Source organism: Glycine soja, chromosome 1, assembly GCF_004193775.1.
Source record: "Glycine soja cultivar W05 chromosome 1, ASM419377v2, whole genome shotgun sequence".
Taxonomy (NCBI): domain Eukaryota; kingdom Viridiplantae; phylum Streptophyta; class Magnoliopsida; order Fabales; family Fabaceae; genus Glycine; species Glycine soja.
Genome location: NC_041002.1, coordinates 56,487,948 through 56,515,407, shown reverse-complemented (window position 1 = coordinate 56,515,407; position 27,460 = coordinate 56,487,948). Strand labels below are relative to the sequence as shown.

The window sequence follows — 27,460 nt, the reverse complement described above, 5'->3', positions numbered from 1 at the left end:
TTCCACTTTTTTTTTTTTTGTTATGCTACCCCAAATCTCGGAGTAGGGATGAAGATGTTTTTTTAAAAAAAAAAAATGGGATGAAGATGTTGTATTTTAACAAATCTGCACAACCTAAATATAATCCGTTTCATCGAATTATAATTACTCAACTAGCTCATAAACATTAGAAAATTTCTCTAAAACTCCAACAAGTTGTTTATCAAGCCAAAAAAATGACATCAAAGAAATTTAAACTCGCATCCATGAAAAAGAAAAGAGTTCAAACCAATCACTTGTGCCAATCAACTTTATTATCGTATTGAAAGAGTATAATTTTGAATAATTAAATAAAAACTATAAATTCAAATCTTCTTGTCTTAAAAGATTCGTTTTCTTTATATTTTCACAAGTCTAGTTATACGTACTCCAGAGCGGACTAACCTATGCTCTTTATCACAATTTAAAATGTTCCATAACACATGATGAAATAGCTGTTAATATAATCAGACCACTAACAAATGCAGGATAACCTAGATTCACCTGAAATTTAAGTGGAAATATTTTGGAAAAAATATCGTCCTAGAAATTGACGTTTTTCTAAATTTAAAAGGAAAAGCATTCGTAGAAATTATTAGCGAACCAGAGAATAGGGATGTATCATATGGAGGCTTCTACAAAACGAGTAGCTGGAATGGAAAAGTGAGGCTCCACGCACCCTGTTAACAACCCAACACATGGCCATCCATTTTTCATATATATATATATTCCATTCCATTAAATAATAAATAATAAATGCTGACTAATCTTTCCATTGCCCCACATGTCTACATCTCAACCTTCCAATTGTCAATCATGTAAACAGATACTGTTTCCAATCTTAATTTACAGTGTCCAAACCAAACTCAATCCCTTTTTATTTTTACCAGCCAAAAGTAAACCAACCAAAATAGAGCAACAGTGCATCACTACTTATCTATCTAGAATTTATGCTCAATTATTAACATATTGATTTGAATTTCACAATGATACTAAAGCTAATTTTAAAAAAAGAAGAAGCATAAACATAGGGCATGTTTTGATTACATGAATTTAATAAATTATTAAAAGCATCCATATCCATAATCATAAACGATTTTGAATATTAGATAAATTTGTTAATAATAAAAATGAAAACAGAAGATTATCACAACAGCCCCATCAATTGTTCCTTGTGAAAAAGGAATGCTGATGGTCCTTGGTTCGGGTTCGGAGTGAGGTTTGGATGTAGACTTTGAAGAAAGCCAAAATAGTAAACACTACCTTTACTTTCTCCTTTCATCATCGGCCACCCACCACTACAAACTTATAGCTCCATTCCTACTATACTTGCAAACTTTTCCCTTCTCTCTCCTCTCTGCCTAGAGAGTAGCATAGCATATTGAGAGAAACTTCTTTTTTCTCTATTTCGTTTCTGCCTCCTCCAAACCATAACTTAGCTGTTATCATAAGAGGATCAATAAACCCCCCACCATAAGAGAAATCAAACCCAAAAGTAAATCAACCAGAGTCATGGTTAGTATTATTAGTACCAACAATCAATGTAACCCCTCACATATTTCACACGTGTGCATTTCTCTTTCTACTTTTTTTTCTTCAAATTTTTCTTATTAATTGTTCTTTGTTATTGATTATAATATTATTATATGGAATTAGGGGGGTGGAGGAGGTGCAATTGGGGTGAGAGGCCTCGATGAAGATGATGATGATGATGTTGGAAAGAATGAAGAAGAAAACAAGTGGCCACCATGGCTTGGGCCACTTCTCCAAACAAGCTTCTTTGTTCAATGCAAAGTCCATGCAGATTCCCACAAAAGTGAATGCAACATGTATTGCTTGGACTGTATGAATGGAGCCCTTTGCTCTACCTGTCTTGCTTCTCACAGAGAACACAGAGCTATTCAGGTAAAAGCTTAGTTACTAATAATTAATTAATTCTCTTTGGGGGATCTATGCATAACTCAATTTGATGCAATTCTGTGGGGATTCGAACCCCCAAAAAGCCAAAACTCAAGGATTTGGATGCCTGTAATCTGATTGTGTAACTTTCCTACATTATTACTTTGTTAGGATCCAACCCTTTTTGATTGATCCTAAAGTTATTTGTCTCTTGTGTTGGTACGTGTCTTTCTATACCGAATTATCAATTCCGAAGTCAACTATGGATGGTCAGTTAAAGTTTTGCACTTTGAATTTTCTTCCACTGAATAATTGATTATTGTCCAATTTAAATAAATGTCTATCGGTTCATCCTATCAGATAGATTGTTTATTATTTTAATTAACATTTTGGTACTTTATTTTAACTAAATAATGTTGATATAATCTCTGATGGGTTCATGTATTCTTTCAATTCTTTATTAATTTTTCAAAGATAAGGAGATCTTCATACCATGATGTAATAAGAGTGTCGGAGATACAGAAATTTCTGGACATAACAGGGGTCCAAACTTACATTATAAACAGTGCCAAGATTGTGTTCTTGAATGAAAGGCCTCAACCTAGGCCTGGCAAAGGAGTTACCAACACCTGCCAAGTCTGTGAGCGCAGCCTTCTCGATTCATTCAGCTTCTGTTCCCTTGGTTGTAAGGTATATATATATATATACATGTAGTTGCTTGCTTTATATGCTTTTTTTCTTTTTCTTTTTGGTGCATTTATCTGTGTTTGAAATTTTCTATCTTGCAACATTAAAATAGAATTTCAAAGTTCAAACTAATCTTTGGATTAAATTGCTTATAGAAAATCACGGTGAATTTATTTCCTTAGTGGCGACACTTCAGTCTTATCTCTCCCCAATAATTTATTGAATACAATAAAAGAAAAATCCCAAGGCCCCGGGACCTATTTTTTAGTTAATCACAACTGCAGAAAAAAATTAAAAGTGACATGTAATATTCGCTGGGAAAAGATGTTTATGAGTATTTTTAATGATAATTTCTTTAATGAGTTTATTAAGTTATTTTTGTGGTTTTTATAGTATTTTTTATGATTCTCATAGTGTTATATCATTGTAAAAAATTTATATATAATTTTATTCCAATGATAAAAAACTTCAAAAAATTCATATTTTTTTATTTTTACTTAATCATGATATTGTTACCTATTAGATAAATATTTTTTTTAATTATTAAGAAATAATTTATTACAAAAGATATCCATCTTATTTTTAAGAAACTTTTCTTGCTACATAAATTTGTTTCAATAAAAAAGAAATTATAAGAAATAATTTTTTCACTTAATAAATCTTTCAAGAAATTACATTAGAGACGTTCCAAGTTTTTACAAGAAAAAAATAAATAATTAACCTCAATAATGTCTTAAAGATGTCATGTCACAGGAAGAAAAATATAAAAAAATAACAGATATCAATAAAAATGTACAAATATTATGACTCTATTAGTTTTTTAAAAATAACTATCCAATCAAAGTTGTCCTAGATTTAAAGAAGAAAACTTTAACTAACACTATCCCCTGCTTTATTTTTTGGACTTTTCCCATGAAAGTACCAAAACATCTACGCGTACCTTCTCTGCCTCCCTTGAAAAAGTAACAAAAGAAAAAAGATTATAAACATATGAATACAAATTACATCCTCAAGTCATCAATTTGTTTATTTATTTTCCTCAGATAGTAGGAACCTCCAAGAAGTTCCGGAAGAAGAAAATGTTAGCTGAGACAGATGGGTCCGATGGTGAAGAATCAATAAATGGCATTAGCAATGAAAGTGGAAGAAACAAAATCCATAGCTTCACGCCGTCAACACCACCACCAACAGTGGTAAATTACAGGACTGCTAAGAGGAGAAAGGGAGTCCCACATAGAGCTCCAATGGGTGGTGCCCTTATTATAAATACAACTAATTAATACTAATGTTACATAATTAAGTATTGGTAGGTTTATGGGTTAAGGTGACTTAACAAACAATAATTACACCGTGAAAGATACAACAGTTGTTGCCAGTGCCACTTCCCTAAGTGGCAATATGGCATCATTGGACAATATATGCCTTGTAAAAGTTACAATACCAGAGCCACTGTTCATTGAGGCCGGTGTTGGGAACTGCTTCACTATCTTGTATGTTGTATAGTACAAAATATAGGAGGAAAATCCCCCCCACCCCCAAAATAATCATAAAGGAAAAAGTATAGGTTAAAAATTGAAATAACTATAGAATATAGAAGGGGGGGTAATTTACGCTGGTGTAACTCATATCATATGTGTTGGTATCAGATGCGCAATGTACAAAGTGGCTTGTAGAAAGTTGTTGTATTTTACACAATAAAAGTCTTTATCGTGATTATTAAAATATTCCACTTGGTTGAATTGTTGTATATGCCCATCGTCTTTGCCCTTTGAAAGACCTGAAAATGCGGTGTTGAATTGTTAAGCGGTTGAGTGGTTTAAATTGCAGAAGGTGTTTGGCTTCTGTTTCTCTTTTTTGCGTTTGATGATTGACTTCTTGTGGTTCATTAAATAAACACTCAATTAGTAGCTGATTAGTGTAATGTATAGAGGAATAAACAACGCAATATGTTTAGTTATTTACCACTTAAAAAGTTTTCTTGATTTTTGGATTATTTATTATAATTTTTAGTCTTTTCATTTACTTGAACATCATACAAAACAAATTAAATTATACGAGATAAACATTAGTTCAACATAACTTTATTATATATAGATATAGATACACCGAATAATTGTTTGATAAGATAAATTATAAACTTATTATTAAATATGAAAACGCCTCCGCAAAACAAGATAAGATACCGAAACTGACAATATAGGAATAATAGAGGGACCCGCAGAAGAAAGGAGACCCACCTGGTTTTTTCTATATATCCACGATGATTCTAGCCACTATCGTTTGGGTTGTGTGGCACACTAGGGCCTCCTATTAAACATTAAACACATTGATTAACTTTTTAGTTCCTAATATTTTTATATTATCATTTTTGGTTCTTTAGATATTTTATTAATTTTTTATCATTATTTTACCTTTTTAAAACATTTTTTTTATTTTTAGTTTTTCATTGTTCAAAAATAATCTCAAATATAAAATAAACAAAAAATTAAAAATTGCTAAAATAAGTACTAATTTTAAGTAATAAAAATAAACAAAAGACTAAAAATAGACAAAAAAAATTAGAAGAATTAAAATTGCTAATAGAAAATTATTAAAGGACTAAAAATTGTATAATTTTTTTAAGAGATTAAAAACTTAATTAACCTTAAATATTAAGATAATTTCTTACACTAGCAGTTATTATTAGATTTAGTATTTTTATTTATGTTTAGTTTTAGTTTTTTACATTTATTTTTCATAATTTTTTAATTATTTAAACTAAATCTTTACTTCAAAATGTCATATTATATCAATTAATAGAATGTAATAAAGGTGTAATACTGTAACTCGTCATTAGTTTGTATAGTTTTATAGAAAAAATTATACAAAATAATTGAATAATAATATCTCTCATAGAATTTTTCAAAATTTTATTTATTGCCTATTTTTATGTTATTTTTTTTATCAACTTATACAAATTAATGATTTGTTGTGTGGGAGTTTAAAGATTTTTTTCGAAGAGGAGAGTTTAATAATTATATACTTATAATTTAGAACGATTTCATATTATTTATTAATCATAAATTATTGTTGGTCTGATTTTTTCTCGTAAAATTGAAAACTTATCAAACATAATAATTTATTACTAAACGATGAGTAAAACCGTAATTACTCACTCTTTTAGAGTAAATAAAATCTTAATATAATCTTATCCTTCATCTGGTCTCTTTCTCAGTTTTGATGGGATAACATTCAGTCCTAAAATAGGTGTGACGTGTATCAATAAAACAATATTTATTATTAAAATTACAATAATACAAAATGGTATTAATTTTGCAATTTTTTAAAGTGTTTCATACTAGATGCAGAAAATGTGTGCAACAAATGATAAGATTTATTACTAAAAAGGACGTTCTACTATAAATATTTTGATATATTATTTTCGTCTTTGGAGAAAAACTCACTGCTTATGATATGTTAAAAAAATTATATTACAATTAGTGTTTTTTTTTTTCGTTTAAAATTTAGCTAAACGCGCGAGAGGCACAATAGGCAGTAGTACGTGGGCACTGACGGCAAAATGGTGTCGTGTTTTGTTTGGTTGTCTTATTCTCCAAAACCCTAAAACAAAAAAGAGTTTGCGTTGTGTTGTTTTTGAGTTTTGATTGGTTATTATGAGGAAGAGAGAGTTTAACACTTTTCTCCCTCGCTCTCTCCACATCTTCACATCTTCACATCACCCTCTCCCGAAGAAACTTCTCCCCACTATTCCTCCCCCGACTTGTCGCAACACTACGCATTCTCTTGAGGCAGTTCCGGGGTAGGTTAAGCGACTCTTTGGTGGTTGAGGTTAAACACCCCGAGTTGTGCGTCGAGTTTTTCTTGTGGGCGAGTCGCCAAATCGGTTACGCCCACCCTCCAGTGGTGTACACTGCACTAATTGAGTTACTGTGTTGCAATGGCGATAATGATAGAGTGTCTGACAAGTTCTTGATGCAAATCAGGGATGATGACTGGGAGCTGCTTCGCAGGTTGCTCAATGTTCTCATTCAAAAGTGTTGCAGGATTGGGATGTGGAATGTGGCAATGGAAGAGTTGGGGAGGCTCAAGGATTTTGGCTACAAGGCTTCTCCCACCACTTATAATGCTTTGATTCAGGTTTTTCTTAGGGCTGATAAGTTAGATACTGCTTATTTGGTTCATAGAGAGATGTTGAATTCTGGGTTTGGTATGGATGGGTATACTTTGAGTTGTTTTGGCTATTCCCTCTGTAAAGCGGGGATGCGCTGAGTTTGATTGAGAAGGAGGAGTTTGTGCCTGATACGGTTTTTTATAATAGGATGGTTTCCGGGTTGTGTGAGGCTTCGCTTTTTGAAGAAGCTATGGATGTCTTGAATCGAATGCGGTCTAATTCCTGCATTCCCAATGTTGTCACTTGTAGGATTTTGCTCTCGGGTTGTTTGGGGAGGTGTAAGAGAATTCTTAGCATGATGATGACTGAAGGCTGTTATCCGAATCGGGAGATGTTTAATTCTCTTGTACATGCTTATTGTAAATTAAGGGATTACTCTTATGCATATAAGTTGTTCAAGAAAATGATAAAATGCGGGTGCCAGCCCGGCTATTTGCTTTATAATATATTCATTGGTAGTATCTGTTGGAATTGGCTGAAAAGGCTTATAGTGAGATGCTTGATTTTGGGGTCGTGTTAAATAAGGTCAATGTCAGCAATTTTGCGCGGTGTCTTTGTGGAGCTGGAAAGTTTGATAAGGCCTTTAAGATTATATGTGAAATTATGAGCAAGGGTTTTGTTCCCGATGATAGTACGTATTCTAAAGTGATTGGTTTTCTTTGCGATGCCTCCAAGGTAGAGAAGGCTTTTTTGTTGTTCGAAGAAATGAAAAAGAATGGCATTGTTCCCAGTGTCTATACATATACTACTTCAATTGATAGCTTTTGCAAAGCTGGTCTTATTCAACGGGCTCGCAATTGGTTTGATGAAATGTTAGGAGACGGTTGCACCCCAAATGTAGTGACTTATACTTCTCTTATTCATGCATACCTGAAAGCAAGAAAGGTGTTTGATGCAAATAAACTATTTGAGATGATGTTGCTTAAAGGTTGCAAGCCTAATGTTGTTACATATACAGCTTTAATTGATGGTTATTGTAAGGCTGGGCAGATAGATAAAGCTTGCCAGATCGATGCTAGAATGCAAGGTGACATAGAATCCTCTGACAAGGACATGTATTTTAAGCTAGATGACAACGATTGTGAAACACCAAATATTATTACATATGGGGCTTTGGTGGATGGTTTATGCAAAGCAAACAGGGTTAAAGAAGCCCGTGAATTATTGGATACCATGTCAATTCAGGGTTGTGAGCCTAACCAAATAGTCTATGATGCTCTTATAGATGGGTTTTGCAAGACCGGAAAACTTGAAAATGCACAAGAGGTGTTTGTAAAGATGTCAGAGCGTGGATACAGTCCAAATTTGTATACCTACAGCTCTTTAATTAATAGTCTGTTTAAAGAAAAACGATTGGATCTTGTTTTGAAAGTGTTGTCCAAGATGCTAGAGAATTCTTGCACTCCCAATGTTGTTATTTACACAGACATGATTGATGGTCTCTGTAAAGTTGGAAAGACGGATGAAGCTTACAAGCTCATGCTTAAAATGGAAGAAGTGGGTTGTTATCCAAATGTTATAACTTATACTGCAATGATTGACGGCTTTGGAAAAATAGGCAAAATTGAACAGTGCCTTGAGCTATATAGGAATATGTGCTCAAAGGGTTGTGCACCAAACTTTATAACCTATAGGGTCTTGATAAATCACTGTTGTTCCACTGGTCTTCTTGATGAAGCACACAGACTTCTAGATGAAATGAAACAGACATATTCGCCAAGGCATATATCAAGTTACCATAAAATTATTGAGGGCTTTAACCGAGAGTTTATAACCTCGATTGGGCTTTTAGATGAGCTGAGTGAGAATGAATCGGTTCCAGTTGAGTCTTTGTTCAGAATTTTGATTGATAATTTTATAAAGGCTGGAAGACTGGAAGTTGCATTAAATCTACTTGAAGAGATTTCATCATCTTCAAGCCTTGCAGTTGCCAACAAATATCTATATACTTCTTTAATTGAGAGTCTGTCACATGCAAGTAAGGTTGATAAAGCATTTGAGCTTTATGCAAGCATGATAAATAATAATGTGGTTCCAGAGCTTAGCACATTTGTCCACCTCATCAAAGGCCTTGCCAGGGTTGGTAAGTGGCAAGAAGCACTACAATTATCAGACAGCATATGCCAAATGGTTTGTCACATTTGCTCTAACTTTGTACATTACAAAACTACCCAAAGATAAATTTTCCATGACATTTTGCTGAGTTATTGTAAATATGTTAACATTAAGCACTTCCTTTATGCATTTAGTGGTAAAAAAATTGTCAAACTTTCCATGGCATTCCTTACAAAACTGCTCTGTAAATGTATACTAGATCCTTGAGTTATTATTTCAGCATGTTTATTCTGATCCCTTTTCTGTTGCATTTTCTATCAACATTGCAGGATATACGCTGGCTTCATGAAGAGGTAACCAATGCAAATTAGTTTCTGATGCACAGAACTGCAGATTGAATTTGAGTTCTGTAACCGAAGGAAAACGAATACTGGTAGCTTAGAAGAATAGGTTAAAAGCTGGCGAGTGAAATGGTTCTTGTAATCTATAATATATTATGATGCCCTTCATTTATTATTGATCTTCATTTGCAGATGTGATTTTTTGCAGTCCAGGTAAGACACCAGCGATAATGGAAGCAGAAACATGGGATTTTGAAGAAATCTCAAAAAAAGTTCTCTGTAATCCACTAATCTCCAAGTTTCAAAATCATGTGTATTTGTCCACCTTTTTTTACATCATGGCAGCGGTAATGATTTTGTGGTCTATGATCAAGCCTACTAATTGACGCCGAGGTATATAAAAATTAAACTTCCATCCTTGATATCTTTTGGAGAAAATTATGTCTCAACAATGTTTTTGTTATTTGCTAATATTCTAGAACGAGAGAAATTATATTAAGTGCTACATACTTGCATTATATAACCAATGAACTGATATTGATATAGACAAGGTGGACCACTTTTGTACGTGGTCCACCAAGCACTATTAGCCTTCAGATTAATCAAGGTTCACAATTATATGATACACCCTTCCGCATCATAACTTTCCTCTCCTTTCTCTTTTCTGTACTCTCCATTCCTCTCCAGCAGCCTCCAATGGCGCCTCTGACGTAGCAGTAGAGAGATCCATGAGGGATTCCCACCTTCAAATCCAGCTGGAACCACCGCAAGAGATCCACGTCTGACGCTCCAGAATCTGCAACTCACCAGATCCACGACACTATCGACTTTGCCGGAGTCGCACCAGATCCACAAGACGTTGTATTCTTCCGAACTGGAGCACTGACTTTGCCGCCTGCCTGATTTGAAAAACCACTTTGAGGGGTCTGCACCGCTCCGCATTAGGTCCATGATGCCGTCAACTTGGTCGGAGCCAGACCAGATTCATTCTTAAATTAATTAAACAATACTAAAGCATGAAGTTCTTGGTGAAGGTACCCACGGAGTCTTGTATAAAGCCATTTATACCCACGCAATCCCCCCGAAACTTTCGTCTTCAAATTATGCGAATTAGACTTAAAAATCAAATTTTCCCTATTCTCTTTAATGGGTTGTGAGAATTGGGTCTTTATGTTCAGTTGGTGCAAAGAAAATTGTTGAATCGGAGTAAAATATATATCCGTATATGGCCTTAGAGTAATGTAGAAAGGGAATATACATTTATTTGCTTTGGGTTCCTGAATTTGATTTAGGGGGTTAGTTTCAACAATTTGCTTTTGGGGTTTATTACTTTATCATCATCTTTGCTTCAGACAATTATTTAGGAAAAATCATTGTGTGTCATTGGGTGCGAGGAAGTGGTACTTTGTTACTTTTGTTTAGTGGTGGTAAGAATGTTAGGGGAGGAAAGCTTGAAGCTGCTTAATTAGTTTCAGTGTAGGTTTGCTGGAGAGGGAGGGAAAGTATAGAGAAGAGGAAGAAGAGGAAAGTTTTGATGGGGGAGGTTGTATTGTATTATATTACACCTGGATTAATCTGAAAGCTTATAATAATTGTGCATGGTGGACCACCTACAAAATTTTAAGTGAAAGTCTTGTCTGTTTTTGAAGTTCAGAGACCATTAATCATCTGTTTTTTAATTATGAAGTACCTTGGCAGCTAAGGAATCAACTTTTTGGGCCATGTTTGAGATGCAAGGAGTTGGGGAAGTATCCTTGGTTCAATTCTTTTCTAATCATTTGAGAGACTGGCCATGAGAAGGAATGCACAATGGTCTCGTATTGTGCTCTTTTTACAGAGTATGGTGTCTACAGGTGGACTTGCATGGGTTAGGCTTAGAGTCAACACTCTTTCTGCAAGGCGTGGTCTCTATAGATTGACTTGGTAGTCATGGGTTTGGGTCATGGAAAAAATAGCCTCTCCACTCTGTCCACCTCTCCGGACCTCACAATGGGGGTATTTTCATGCACCAAACTGCCCTTTTGTTTGGTGGTGAACAGATAGATTACAGCCTCAGGGTTTTTTATTACCGTCATCTGTCTAATCTTTGTTTCAAGAGTTGTTTTCTTCCCTTTCGTTTCCTTTTGGCTGTCTTAGGAGGACTCCTTAACCTTCATTTTGATCCTCTCTTTAACCAATGATGTTATATAATAAAAAAAAGGTGTCAAGAAAACAATTCAGAATAGGATCAAAGGCAATGCTTCTTCACTTTGGAATATGTCTAGTGCACAGAGGCTTCCGTGAAAGCTTTAGGCAGAGACAATCAGATCATGATTTCTTTATAATAGAGTGCTCAAGCGAGTTTGTGAATGGGTACCAAGCTTCAGCCAATCTGGAGGGTACAAATCACTCCCAGATATATGTTTTCTGGGGATTTTTTCCTCGACTCGAGACTTGGGGGGATGCAGTCACTGAATCCTTCACCATTTAAAGTGAGCAAGTTGATGAACACTTCCAAAACTACTATGGCAAGTGATCGTATTAATAGTTGAGCATGAGCTGATACCATTGTAATTCATTCTCTATAGATACATACGAGGATCCTACTCCACACATGTTCTACTTTTTGTCTGTCTTCCTACATTAATTTCTTTTCTTTTTCTGTTTTGGCCGGGGTTCACGTGACATATAACTGATATTTTCAATGTAAAAAAAAGAGTTGATAAGATTTAATTATTTGTCATATGCAGATGGCTTGAAACTATAATAAGTTTTGAACCATGTAATAATTTTTTGTTAGTAGGAGACACTCGTAAGACTTTTTTTAATTTACAATCTTATATCCAAGATTCTTAAAAAGGCAAAAGCACCTGTGTATGTTGCAGAGGCAAAACTATATCGTGTGCCTCCAAATTCTTAATTCTTTTACCATCTACTACTAATTAAAGTACTTGTTGTTTCTTCATGTTTAGAGAGATTGATGTTCGGATTATATATAAACGAAGAAAGTCATAATTTTAAACAGCTATCCTGAAACATAAAAAATTCATTCAAAATGTGAAATTGAGCACGCCAACTGTCTCATAAGACATTAATATATTCTTTACAAACTATAAATAAAGTATAAATATCGTTTAAGAAAGGTTTGTACAATTTTCCGGAAAATTAGAGCTGTCAAAACGGGTCAGCTCGGTTCACGTGGACTGGCCCGCAATAGGTTGAACTAAAAGTGGGCTAGCCCAACTCAGTCCACTTTTATGTGGGTTAACAAAATGTCAGTCCAGCCCGATCCACCACGGGTTGGTGGGTTATGCGGGCTGACCCACTTTTTTGCCTTTTTTTGTAAAAAAAAATTATTCCAAACAACTTAAAATAAAATTCAATATAAAAACCAAACTAAATCAAATACAAATATTTAATATTAAAGTGATTGAAGTCTTCAAAATAAACATTCAACATTAAGATAATTAAAATTTAAATGCCATCAAAAATAAATTTTTAAACTATTGAAATTAAACATTAGAGTCATGGACTGTGAAATCCAGAATAACTTCCTCTTTTTTTCTCAACATCACCATTACAAAAATAAAAAATGAACAATTATTAATAAGTCAAATAAATAAAACAACACACATTATTGTTATGATTATTTTAAGAACAATTATTGTTATGCTTTTACCCATTACTTCAGATTGATTATGTGAGTGAGAAATTATATAAATGTGAAATTTACTTACATTATTGTTATGATTATTTTAAGAACAATTATTATGATTATATGTTATAAAACTATACTCATATATTTAATGATTTCAAAGTTAAGTTAATTATTTTATATTTTACTCTTTTTACTTGTTTAAATATTAATAAATATGAAATATACAGGTGATAAGAAAATATATGATAAGTTAATTTAATAAATCATAATATTTGATATATTCTATTTTATGATGATAACCCCATGAAAAGATTGATCATCAATATGTTTAATTTTAAAAGATATTCATAATACTTACAAATTTCATTAATAATGAATTATTTATAATAAATTATAAAATAAAAAAATTATTTTATAAATATTTTATGATGTAAAATTTTAATGAATTTAAATTTAAATAATTATAAATTTATATTTACTATTTTCTTTTTAATTTATACACATAAGGATCAAATCATGAAAATTTTCGATAGACTTAAATATGTTTGAAGATAACACCTGCTTAATTAATAATAATAATAATAATAATAAAATAAAAATTTAATTTCTTAATAATTATAAATTTATAATAATAATAAAATAAAATAATATATTATTTAAATTTAATGAGTTGACGGGCTGACCCACCAACTCACAGGTTGAACCCACCTAATCCACGGATTAAGTGGGTCAGGTTGAAAAAATTAACTATATCAATTTTTTTATTAAAAAAATTGAGCCCAATCCACCTCTACCCCGCAATGGGTTGGGCTGGCCCATGGATCGAAACCCATTTTATCGACTCTAGTTTAGACGTATCTCTGGTTAATCAATACATGATGCTAAGTGAGGATGTGTAAATATTAAAAAAAACCAAACGAATCTGTTGAAATAAAACCCCAGCTAAAATAACTGCCAAGTTTAAAATGAATAATTCTAAATTTTCCTATAACTTTTCTATTAATTATTATATTTATTAAATAAAGAAAATATTGAATACAGTAGGTTTTAAGTTTCAACTTTTGTTTAATACTATATACGACCTCCTAGAAATAATTTATAAGTAATATTTTTTCATTTTAATTAAAGTGCTGCAGACCAAATACATTGCAGTGTCTCTTTCATCTCACAACGAACGTCTCAAGTGACAAAGTTTCTGAGAGTCTTACTCGTTTTGTTTTTGTTCTCTCTAATCTCTTGGTTCGCGTTGCAGATTAAATGATTTTGTATCTTTGGTTCTCTTTTAGGTGCGATTCTCTCACTCTGCTCTTAAATCATGACCTATTCTATTTGGCTTTGGTTGTATTCGTTGATGCCATGGCGTTTTGGCTTTCGTCTTCTTCCGTTTCTCAGTTTGATTACAGCAATTATTAATTACTAATTATATTATTACCACTACCAGTTTCGTGTTTGGTTATTTGATTTTCTCTTTTTCATACTTTTAGGGTCAATGGATTTTAGAGATTTAGCTCACAAGTTCTCTCGTTGTATTGTTACTGTAAGTCTTCAGTTTTTCATATCCTTACTTGCCTTGGCCTTGAGCCAGATCTGTTTGCCCGAAATTTGATGTTCTTTGAATTTAAGCTCTTTATTTCTCTCAATTCAAATATCATGCTGTCATAGACACATCTTTAGACCATACCTATTCTTTAATAAACTGGTAATCTATATCCAAATGCGTGTAACTAACTGGTAATATTAACTCAATAAATTACCTATTCTGTAAGATAAATAAATTATGCTTATGAAATTTTTCAATATAACTTGATTCTGTTAACAGGGTCCACGCTAGTGTATCAAGGTTCCAATCTAAATGCATGTTATTGTTGCTTCATGTTTGATCTATATATTGTTGAACTCAATGAGATTTAACTTAAATGGTTAGTCTATGCAACTGAAAAATATACTTTTCCATTCAACCTAAAATTTAAAGTCCATTCATTGTGGGTTTTAAGGTTTGTACAGATTGGAAATCTCGGGCTTCAACTGCTATGGTACTTTCTGCGAATAATTCTCAGCGCATGGTATTTCATATCAGTCGTGGGTAATTTGTTTGAAAGCTATTTCATCTCTTGTGGAGTATTAAAGAAATACAAGTCTCTTCATTCAGGAAAGGTTCGCTACCTTGCCATTGTCATAGAAAGTGAAGAAGCTTATCAGATTTCCAGAGTTGTTAAACTTTTGCAGTGGCTGGACATTATTGGTGTAAAGAATGTGTGCCTCTATGACATGAATGGTATGAAAGGTTTAGAGAATAAGTGATGTTAAAGTTTCTTTTGCTCAGGCCATGTAATAGTATTTTCCTTGAACTCTTCATTCTAGGAGTATTGAAGAAGTCTAAGGAAACCATCTTCAAAGAATTGAAGAATGCAAAATCCATTGAGGTACCATATAATTCTTTCCCAGCAGATTGCTTCTTTCTTAATATATATTAATAAATTTGTTTCCTGGTTTATGATTTAAAACTTCCTGTGACTAGTCTTATACATTTGCCATATTAACCAGTTTGGGTATTTCTACCTTTGCCTCATTTTATTTTGACTGATCCTTTATTTAGATTCTGGGAGATGATGTGTCCTAGATTAAATTGGTTTTATGCATGAAAAGTTCGTAAAGGTGGGGCTTACCTATAGTATTTGACTATTATCTAAGAAATTATTGATAAGATGAAATACATGCTTCTTGTTATATTATATAAGCTACGTGGCTCTCTAATCTTGATTCTAGACTTAATGCACAATTATGATATAGTCAAAATTAATGGAGAGAAAAGCAAAAGGAAGAAATTGAGGCCACACTAGAAAGTTATTTTATATTTAGGTATTTCATATTTGGATGGTAGGTTGGGAATAGGAGAGACAGAAAATAGGCATGAGAATAGTACCTTTGAGCCCACTAGAATTTTTTGTCTACAAATGAGGTGAAAAAGGAGAGAACAGACTTTGTACCAGATCCACACTTGTTTTTCCTTTTCTTCTTCCAATAATAAGAAAACTGTTTATATTTTCTTCGTTTGTTTTCTTTGTATTTTCTTTCCACATCCAAAAAATGCATTAGATATGGATCATAAATGGCTCAGTCAGATGCCATTTCTGTCTAGCATAAATAATGCTGTTATGTCACATGTTTGATCTGATCTAGCATTAACTCAGTGCAGGAAGTTAATGAAGTTGTCGCACTCCATGATCCAGATCACATGACTTTAGAATTTCTTTCTTATGCGGATGGGAAGGAGGCAGTGGCCAAAGCAGCTAACTTGATTTTTGTGGAGCACTTGAAACGACATAAATTGGGTGGAGAACTAGATCTAATCTTGTTAGAACCTCAATTGAATGAAGCATTGCAAATTGTTGGTGTGTTTACTTTCTAAACCTACTAATAGTTTAAGAGTTAATTGTCTTTTACAAGAAAGTACTTATCAGTTATCATTATTATCAGGTAGCAAAGGTCCTGAGCCTGACCTTTTACTGGTTTATGGACCTGTGAGGAGCCATCTTGGTTTTCCTGCATGGAGACTTCGTTACACAGAGATCATGTAAGTTCTTTCTAGGAAACTATTATTTATGATTAGAACAGTGCAGTAATAAAATTTCACTTGAAGTGGAACTATGCTTGTGTATAGTCTGTTGATGATTTAGCTGAAATATAAGTTCTTGTATATGAAATTTAGTTTAAATCTCAAGTGGTTGGTGAATATATTTGGATCCGATTTACCTTCTCCCTATTTGCTCTATATTCCTCCTGTTATATTTTCTTTCTCCAGCAGTAAATCTGTGGTATAGTAGTGGCTGACTGGCTGCACCATAGTTCTATTGCAGAGACATTAAGCCTTAAAAGTTAATATTTCTTTGTGAACTTCCTTGCAATGCATAGGTTATGGTATGTGATTTGAGGGCCTGCTTGTTTATAATTTTCACTTGATTTGGCCCCTATGTATATATATAGGCCATACAACCATACATGAATGATCAATTTACAAGTTAGCTAGTCATCACGTAATCACTTAAAAAGCTATATACATTTATGGTTTAATGGTTTAAATCCATAGTTCTTATTATATATTTTTAATTAAAAAGACATTTTCTTAGAAACACTCAAACCAACAGCCCCGAGTAAGAAGTTCCATTTTGTACACAGTTTCTTTTTTCTGTTTTCCCCCCTTTGAATAGATTCTGACTGATATTTGTGGGCTTTTACAGACACATGGGATCATTGAACTTCTTGAGATATGGTTCCTTAATGAAAGCCATTTACAACTTCACGAAAGTGCACCAAAATTATGGTAAGTATTCTCTTTACCGAGTCATTTACTGGTCTGCCATGGTTTGACCCCCAATAAATTGGTAAATTTTCTAGTTATTTTTACTACTGCATTTTGCATCTCTATTAATTGGCTAAATCATGTCAGGTTAGCCTAAAACTGGATCCTAGCTCTCAGGAAGAAATAAAACAAACAAAAAGTACCATATATTGAGCGATGGGCAAAATAAGTAGAGTTATGCATTATCTATAGATTATTGCAATTTGTTTTCATTCATTCATTCTTGTTTTGTCGGATTGCTGATAGGTACGTAGAAAAGGAATTTGGAGGTAGTTAAATGCACAAGCACAAAGCATAGGCGTGAAGAATAGAAAAATATCTAGCTAAATATATTTGTGGAAAAAGGGCTTTCTCACTAGTGGTTTTACTTACTGTAAATGTGTCAATCATCATGCATGAGAGATAGAATTGCACGTCATGACCGGGTTGTACCAACTGTTAATTTTTTTTTTTTTAAGATCTGGTAATTTAAAAGGTGGATTGATCTGGTAATTTAAAAGGTGGATTTTTATTTGATGCCGCCACCACCACAACGGGAGATTCGTATGGCGGATAAATTCCTCCTCCCAGTTATATCAAAGCCAGCAGCCAGATTTTGTCTAGACATGATCCTCCGTTGAATCAATATTATAAGTCAATATACATTAGTAAATTATGTGTTTTATATTGAATAAATAATAATTGACAAAATAATTAATATCTATGGATAATTTTTAATTTTGTTTTTTATTGATCTATAATTATTTTATATTAAACTAAAAAGATAAAAATATTAAAAAAATGAAAATATTTATTTAAATCAATTTTTACACCGATTTGGTCAACTCTCATCGGTTCTAAGTGTGCTGATTTTTTTTTTTTTTGGAGATAATGGTTGAAGTGGACAACATGGTATAGTTTTTGAAAGGCTAAATTACATGTTTAGTTATTTATGTCTTAGTTTTTATTTAATTTAATCTTTTATGTTTTAGAAGTTTTAATTTAAATTTTTATGTTTTAAGCTGAGTTAAAATGATCCTTTTGAAATATTGATCATTTTTTATTTTAGGATGTGATTATTTTAAACCTTTTTTATTAATTCGGGATATAAAAATTAGTTTATTAAATTCACTTACATAAAAATTATAAAATTTAACTAATGTTTGAATAAAAAATAATAAACATACTAAAAATTAGGTAAAAATGAATCCAATAGACAACACATTTTTTTTTATAAAAACTAATTTATTTTTTTTTTGTTTACGAGACTCATTGTTTGTGTTTGTGTATTTCACTAAAATCGTTTCAATCTTGATGGACGATGGATACTGGTTTTCTACTTTCTAAGGTCATAATATAGTGCTATTTTTGAAATAACGTATGATTATTGTCTTATGAGTCCAAGTCTTATATGTCAGTTCAAATTGGTATGCAGACTAAACAAGTTTGCAGAAAAATGTACTCTGACACCTGAATTTTCAATTCTTGATCATCAGTCCATCCTCAAAATGAGGATTCTCACAGTACAGTGAAAAATTAGAACTCCCTCGTGCAAGCTGGAGACACTGAAAATTGAAGTCTAGATTCACATGACCAGAATTGTTGCACACAAATTGTGGCCCAACTCTTGCTGAAAAGCCATGTGCCCTATGTACGATAAGATTGTAATCCAGAGGCTCCTGCTTCTTTTTTGAAGTAATTGATAAGAAGTTTCATCCCCCAATAATTTTCAAAGTACCTACTATTTTCTTTTCTCTTTTATAAATAATTAAAGAGAAAAGAAAACTAATGTGTGTCAATTGTCATTGCATAGTTATGTACGGTTTCTTAAAAAAGGAATGAGTAAATTCCAATTTAACAAGAAAAATGTTTATCATACTCGCTCTCTTTTTTCATCTTTTTTACCCTTCATCACATTATTTATTACATTTGTTATTTCTTCCTTTTCTTTCTCTTACTTTCCAGAATAGAATGTATGATTGCTCTGATGATTTTTTTTTTAATGATCGCATTTAAGTTAGAACCTATGATCTATATATATTATCCAAATTTTTCATCATTAAGTTGACCCTAATGGGTTACTAGGTTATTTAATATGAAGTGTTGGTTTATTTTTTTAGTTTTTAAATTTGAAGTCTTCAATTAATCTCTAATTAAAAAAATATTTATATATTTTTACCTTGTTTTTTCATATTTTATAGATTAAAATAAATGGGCTTTTCATGAACTGTAAATATTTTGAGAACTAAATCAAGAACTAAAATAAAAATTGTGCTTGCAAAGAATTAATCGAATATTTACTCTAAAAAGAAACTATCTAGAAATTTGAATTAATGATAGCTACCATTTAAAAAAAAGTACACATTATCTTAGAATATCTCCAATGAAGTTGCTTAACAAAAATATTATTTTGATGTATCGCGTGTGATTTTGAATTTTTTAAAATTAGTAAAAATTATTTATGTAAGTAATTGTTGTTTATGAGTTGTTTAACTTTTGTATTAAATATAGGAGAAAGAAATCAAATATTTATGAGTTAAACAATTTATTAATAAAAATATCGATTGGAGAGAAAATAAATTAAGTTGCTTAAGATTAAGATAACATAAATTGGATTGCTTATATCAACACCGTTAAAAATGCTCTTAACAGAAAAAATGGATTTTATATAAATAATATTTAATGCTAACTCTGCAGGCAATTTGAAAAAACTAATAAATAAATGTAGTGAAATGTGGAGACTGGTATAGTTAGGAGCAGCCTAGCAGATCAGTTCTTGAGAACTACATTAGAGACAAAACAAACGTTACTATTTTTTCTCTAATCAAAGTTGGAGTATGATATAAAATTATTAATAATCCATGCAATAAAATATCAGTGGTAATTATTCAGGTAAAAAAAATATTTTTAATCTAAAAAACCATACTATAAAACTACGACTAACTTTGGTCCGATCTCAAAAAGTAGCCAAAGTATTATTAGGAGTAATATATATAGCCTAAAAGTTTTCCCTAAAAAAAAGTTAAATTTTTTTTTTAAGTTAAGCTGGCTAAGAAAAAAATTGAGAATTTTAAACTTCATATAATATAAATTAAAGCATAAGTAATGACAAGAAAATCTCAGCATTAAGTATGTAGCTAGGAATTTATTCTGAGGTTGAAGCGTATAAAAATGTATTTGTTGAAAAAATATCTTAAGTAAATTTCAGTATCACGTGAAATAAGTACTTAATCTTCATGCCTCCTGCCAATGCCAATAGATACATAAACTGAGTTAATTAAAAAAAAAACTAGCAAAAGTATAATTGAGTGTTATTATTATTAGTATTTAACTCATGTTGAATTTGGGTATAGTTATTAAAATTGGACTAGGGCGGGCGATTTTTTGTATGGTGAAGTGCTTTAATTTTTGCATAGGACCCTCCTTGTCATGCCATTTTCTTATTAATTTATGAAGGTACCATTCCAATGATTCGCCGTATGCTGCCAAGTTCTATGCCCTCTGTGTGGGACCCACGTCTCTGCTTGCACTACCGAGTTTCACGTCTTTTATTTTATGCCCTCACTCACACAACAATCCCGTTGAGTGACATTTCATGGTCTATAATAATGTGTTTGAATATAGCAATTTAATAGGAAATTTGTTTTTTCAATAAATTTAAAATGATTTATGATAAAATAACTTGTTTAAATAGAGTATTTGAAATGAGATTTAATTTTTGTTATTTTTATAAATCATTTTAATTGATTAAAACAGTGAGATTTCAAATTTTCTACAAAAATATAGAATTTGAATTTTCTTTTTTTGAGATGCTCACTCTAACTCACGTTCTTGCTCGTGACTATTTCTCGCCCAACACTCACAACTGCGGGTGATCGATCAAAGTTTTTACGGTTGATATCGATATAAGTTGTTTATCACTAATGTTGGTCGAGGTTTTTTCGGTCATAATTTTTTTGTATGATGTCATCTAAAGCTATTTTTTGCCGATATCAACTAAGATTTTTTTGTAGATGATGTTGATTAGGGTTATTTTCTCATTGATGTTTGTCATGAGAAATTTTTGCTAACGTCTGTCAAGAATTTTTTTTTTTATCATTGTCATCTAGGTTTTTTCAGTTGATGTTGACCAATGATTTTTTTTGTCGACGTTTGGTAGATTTTTTCTACTAACATCGATCATGACTAACTTTTGAGTAGACACCTATTAGGATTTTTCAGTCGACGTCAGGTAGGTTTTTCCAGCCAACATCAACCAAAGTTATTTTTTAGCCAATATCGGCTAGAGTTATTTTTTAGCCGATGTTAGCTAGGGTTTTTGCCTTATGTCAACTAGATTTTCTTAGCCAACGTCGATTAGGATTTTTTTGCTGACATCGACTAGGATTTTCTGACTAACATCAGCCACAACTATTTCTTAACCACATCAGCTAGGTTTTTTGGTTGATGTTGACTAAGGTTTTTTCTGTTAACACCAGCTAGGTATTTTTGACTGACATCGGGCATGACTATTTTTAGTTGTCATCGACTAGATTCTTACAGTCGACATCCACTAAAGTTTTTTCGGTTGACATCGATCAAATGTATTTTTTAGCAAACATCAGTTAAGGTTATTTTATAGCTGATGTTGGGTAGGATTTTTTGTCCGACATTGGTCAAGGCTATTTTTTAGCCAACTTTGACTAGGGATTTGTTGGCCAACGTTGACCAATGATGTTTTTCAGCCGACATCGGGTGGGTTCTATTGGTCGGCATCGACCAAGCTATTTTTAGCCGATATTGGATAGATTTTTTTATCATCGTCTGTTAGGATTTTTTAGGTCGACGTTGGCTAAAAATAGTCTTGGTCAATGTCGTTCAAAAAGACCCTAGCCGGTGTCGGCCAAACAAACCCTAATCGATGTTGATAAAAAAAATCTAGCCAACATCGACTGAAAAATAGACTCAACTAACGTTAGTCAAAAAATAGCTCTGACTGATGTCAGCTGACAAATATTCCTGGCATACTTTGACCAAAAAAATTATATTTGATATCGACCGAAAAATAACATTGGTTGATGTCGGTTTACAAACATCACTGGTTGTGGTTAGGCAAAATAACCCTAATTAAAATTATCAATATTTTGTATTTATAAATTATTAAAAATTGAAAATATTTTTTAATTAATATTTCAAAATTAGATTGTGTTTATTTTCTATAAAGTTTAATATTAAAATTTCATCTATTTAAAATATAAAATTAAAATTTTGCATATGGAGAAAATTGAATTATCCTATCCAAACAAAAAATTTAAAATGAAAGAAATTTAAATTGATTTATCTAAACAAAATATTTGAAAAATAAAAAAAATTAAAATCAAAGCAATTCAAATTTTGAAAAGTAAGAGGGTCACGTTCGTTCAAATAACCTTGGACCAATATTTTTTCTGTTAAAGCAACTCTTATGTTGTTTTTGCGTTAACTCTGATTAAGTTTAACCTTAACCTAATTCTTTCGCAAGCAAACACTAACAAGTTATTTTCTACAATAAATATTTTATAACATTATAATTTTATCTTATTTTTTTCCTTCTCTAACTTTTTGTTACACATACTTACATGTTTTTTCATATAAAATTTTCGTACAAATACAATATCTCTCCATGCATAGATCACTTTCATCATCGAATATATGCCTTTTAAATTCTTCAGCAATATATACCTGTTATATATGCACAAACAGAAGGTTTGATGATCGCATTCTCTTTATTTCTTTACTATTTCAGCTGCATATATTTGTCGTAAGCGATGTTCTTAATATTCAACAAATTAAATTGCACTATTCATGGATATTACTGGTCCCCCTCCACTTATATAAATTTCAAAAAAGAAAAGTGAGTGGGGGTCGAACCAATGCAATGGCTTGCATTAATTAATCTCTCTCGTTATAAGGACCCCCCCTTTTCTCATAAACAAAAATCTAAATTGATTGCCTTTGTTTCTATCCGAAGTTCTAAGTGCTACTATGTATATATGAACAATCTTAGAATTATATCCGTATCTTAAACCACTAAAGAAAATCTTTGGAAATTAAGTTCTCATTGACTTGGACCTATATCATCAACATTAAGCTAGCCAGCGTCACGATATATATAAAATGCATTTAACTTTCTACAGATCGAGCTACTTCACAAAAGTACTATATATGTAATATTGAATTAACAACGAAACATTAATTAATGGAACTGCTGAAGCCAAATAAGCGCTGAAAAGTGAAGAGAAAGATGCTGGCATGGGAAAATTAAGAATCTTAATTTAAGGAGGGAGAAGCTGATGATAAACAACATGCCCTCATTTTGCTTCCCACTTCAGAATGATAGGTACGTACGTGTGCGTTGTCGCGTTGCCTAAATAATATGATTGATGAGTTTTTTGCCGTTTTGATTTTGATTTTGATTTTAATCCCACTCACCATATACGTGGAATCAGAAATCCATTGCCCTCTACTAGTCTGTGTATCTACTCCTCCCCCCACTCTCAATAATTTTATGAGATCAATGTGTATATAAACACTTCTATACGAATAAAATTTCTCAAAATATACAAGTCTCGAAATATATAAAAATATGCATGATCGCATAAAAATCTTTTATTAAGCTAATGTTTTTTGACGAAAATGTTTAAAAAAGTTAATTCGTTTATTAAATTTATTTGTGAATATATATACTCATTTTAAATTTTTTTAATATAACAGTTATGATGGCTATCGATTATTGATCAAGAGTAGTACTTAATTGATATTTATGATATTTAATTTGCATAACTGACTTGTTGTGTATAAATGATATGCAGGTAGAAAATACTCATCCAAAATAGCAGGCTGTTGTTGTTTTCAAATATATATATATATATATATATAAAAATAATTTTTTTGTACTCATTGGTGATATTAACGTTTTAACTTTTATACTTAAACCTCTTCACATACATGCATCTTTAGCTATTTTAGCAGTTCTTGCATGTATATATCATTAATTTTGTACCCCAGCTTTTATCAGAAAATTCATGAGGCATATTTAAAAGAGTAACCAAGCAAGGCTGTATTATTTTAATTATCAACTCAAAACAACGTCTGTGTCTTTTTCTTTGTGGCGCTCCTTTTCAGTAACACAATGGACCGTTAATTGATTGAATCGGTAAATCCTTATAAAGTTGTTATGATTAACTTCTCTACTATATAGGGATAATTCTTTCAGTACGTATCTCAACCATTCTTGTCTGAGATGTCTAAACAGAACAATAGCTTGTTCACTTGATACTTTCTAACTGATACATTAATTTCTTGACAAATTTAATTAACTTTAATTTGAATGATCATATGTGTGATTGTTGGCTCGGGTCTTCGTGACCAAACTCACAGAACTTCTCAATAAAATATAATAGTCAAATCGGTAGCAACAGAAATAAACCGGGTAAAACTCTTAAATAACTTAAAAGATATACATACACTCTGATGAAATAATTAATATCAAATTTTAAATATTAAAAATGTAAAATCAATAAAATGATAAGGTTAATTTGTGAGGTATCTGGGTTGATTCTTCTATATATTACTTAGACGACTTTCTTGTATTGGTACAGTAATTTTGTGTACAATAGTGAGAAATTAAGAGAGAGAGAAAGAGGTGTGAGATAAATAATATGAGTAATATATATATATATATATAAAATAAAGAAAGTTAAAAAACTTAGTTATAAAAAATATTATCTAAATAATATAACTAGTGCATGGTACACCACGTACGTGTCAACTGATCAGCATGATTCCAGGAATTACATTGCTGCAATATTGTCAATACATCAGAAATTTACGTTAAAAGGTATCTATATATATCATGTAAAAATGGAGGGTAAAAGTCATACATGTTAAAAATATAGTTGCAATTAAGAATAATTAATTGAGTAAAAAACTTGATCTTATCAATCGGTAAGAAAACAAATATACGAGTATTTATTTCGGGTAATGCAAAGTTTTTACTTACCTTTCCTTTTAGGCATAGAAAATGTGGCAGAAATATCTATCGATCGATCTCAGCACTTGGGAGTTGGGACCAGTTACAAAAGAGAGGAATACGTAATGAAAAGAAAAGAAAGGTTGGTGGAGTACGTGAGGGGAAGGCATGAAACTTAATTTTCTACCATAGTTTATAATTCTGATGACTTATTCCATGCAAGTAACTATATATGTGGTCTCAGTAAAAAAATAAAAACTATATATGTGGTCTGTTTTGGAATCGCCGGTGTCAAAGAGAAAAAAAAAATCCAAAGCCACCACCGCACCAAGGACCTTCCTTTCTTGTATGCCAAGGATGGAAGGGATTTAATTAATTTCTTTGAAAGATTTTAACTGAGCTAACCAGCTTCTTGTCTATAATTAAGAGTGTAAGACCGAATTCAAAATATTTTCAACATCAAATCAATAGCTAGAGAGATGTGTGAATAATGTACAGATTTGTTCATATAAAAATTTTAATTATTAAAAATAAGAGAAGGAAATATCGAATTTTAATTACTTTGATAATATAATTTAATTTTCATATAAAACAAAAAGAGAGATCAAGAAAATGATTTGTGAGGAATTAAACTCATGTCGTCACTTTTAAAATCCTCAAAAGACGGAGAAAACAATAGAAAAAAATAAGAAGACAAAATGGATATGATTATTGTGTTTTTTTCTTCAGCCATTTTATTGAAAGACCCATATTACTTTTAAAGCTTAATATAAATGAGAAATTTTTTATATACTTTATTGCACAGTCTTTTAATTACAAATTGACATATATTTTTACAATAATTACCTTAAAATTCATATTTACCATATAATTTCAAATGTTCTATAGTTGATATTGTAAAAAAAACAAATACAATGACAAATGTACCGACTTATAAAAAAAACGCTTACAGTGCATTGAAATTAAAATAATATATTTACAAGTGAAAAGCATGTTGAATAAATATTAATTCCGTAGGTGACATCTCTTTCAAAAGATGGTTCAAGTTGCACCTAATATCTGAATATCGCACAATCACAATCAGTTTTGCTTGCCACAGCCACAAGATAAGGAAAGTGTGTTGGTTGCTAGTCAGTTTCTCACCATACAAAAGTTGATACAATGGCAAATTCAATCTAAATTTGTTCATTGCGCCATTTACGTAAAGCAAATGCAGGTGGTTCCCGTTATTCAACAGTAAATCCAACCATCTTTAATTTATAATAAACCTGCAATCACAATTCGTTTGAGCTGATGTTGAAGGTTTTTATTTTATGTAAATTTTCTGAATTAGTTCAACTATCCCTACTTTTAATTAGTCCATATGCCACAAGCCACTCAACAGCTTTTTGTCTATATTATTTACTTGATCTAATACTTTAGTCAACTTCGTTGGCAAATTAATCATCAATTTTTCTAAATAAATGTTTACAATTTATTAATAAAAGTAGAAGGCAAATTAGCTGCTTTATAGGTTTCAAAACAAAAAATGACTAATAAATCTTCAGAGCTCATGTAGATTTATAGAACTATTAACAGTGTAACAAAACACGAAAAATAACGTCTAAAACATAGCATTGACTTCAACATTAGCGCTAATAGCATTGGTTGAACCAACGCAATGTTGTAGCAAATATTCTTTTATAATTTTTTTAAAACCCAAAAAGCCAATATTGACAATAGTTGACGTTGATTTGATGTTAACATCACTTTTACATTAGTTATAGAAGATAAAAAAAATAACATTTCTAATAGCATCGACTTAATTGACACCATTTAACATTTAATATGATTAAATAATTTGACCATTTTTAATTAGCTACATCAACTTAAGCCAATCCTATTTTATACACTAAAGTAAGCTAATTAAGTTTGCACTAACGCATAATTAATGACTTTGTGTCAACCTTAACATGAATTTGCCTCACACATGTGATTATATGATACCATCATTTTTCACATTCTTCATCTTCTACCTTTTTTCCAAACCTCTTCTCCCTGGCCACCACCTTGTCTATTCCTCCCCTACTTGGTAGGAGCATTCATGAGTTCAAGTATACTCCTGGGCCAGTCGATCTAATTATAATGAGTTATATTTTTTAAATCAAATTCAATCTAATTTAATTAAAACTTGTTCATAAATAAATTGGGCAACAGATTTAATTATTTTAAACTCAATCAACCCAACCCATATCATATAATTATATTTATTATTATATATAAATTAATTATTAAATAAAAACATTAAATTTTAGTTCATATATATAATTTATTAAACTAAACA

General features: G+C 31.4%; 2 protein-coding genes and 1 pseudogene across 6 annotated transcripts; all 3 read left to right on the top strand.

Annotated features, from left to right (window-relative positions):
- Positions 1-1,289: 1,289 nt before the first annotated feature.
- LOC114367271 lies at positions 1,290-4,353 on the top strand. 2 transcript variants are annotated; one of them, XM_028324424.1, is made up of 4 exons: positions 1,290-1,584; positions 1,675-1,923; positions 2,392-2,607; positions 3,648-4,353. In XM_028324424.1, exons 1-4 carry the CDS (start codon positions 1,531-1,533, stop codon positions 3,882-3,884), a joined length of 756 nt encoding a protein of 251 aa, XP_028180225.1. In that variant the 5' UTR covers positions 1,290-1,530; the 3' UTR covers positions 3,885-4,353. The 2 variants fall into 2 exon arrangements, with proteins under 2 accessions (XP_028180225.1, XP_028180235.1); XM_028324434.1 differs by having other exon boundaries at positions 1,293-1,533.
- Positions 4,003-11,892, top strand: LOC114399001 (annotated as a pseudogene).
- Positions 11,893-13,930: 2,038 nt separating this feature from the next.
- LOC114367237 (dehydrodolichyl diphosphate synthase complex subunit NUS1) lies at positions 13,931-19,028 on the top strand. Of its 4 annotated transcripts, none has more exons than XM_028324386.1 (8): positions 13,931-14,094; positions 14,293-14,345; positions 14,813-15,083; positions 15,170-15,231; positions 16,005-16,200; positions 16,286-16,382; positions 17,047-17,129; positions 18,644-19,028. In XM_028324386.1, exons 2-8 carry the CDS (start codon positions 14,298-14,300, stop codon positions 18,685-18,687), a joined length of 801 nt encoding a protein of 266 aa, XP_028180187.1. In that variant the 5' UTR covers positions 13,931-14,094; positions 14,293-14,297; the 3' UTR covers positions 18,688-19,028. The 4 variants fall into 4 exon arrangements, with proteins under 4 accessions (XP_028180187.1, XP_028180206.1, XP_028180200.1 ...); XM_028324405.1 differs by lacking the exon at positions 18,644-19,028 and adding an exon at positions 18,583-18,607; XM_028324399.1 differs by lacking the exon at positions 18,644-19,028 and adding an exon at positions 17,415-17,820.
- The last annotated feature ends 8,432 nt before the right edge of the window (positions 19,029-27,460 follow it).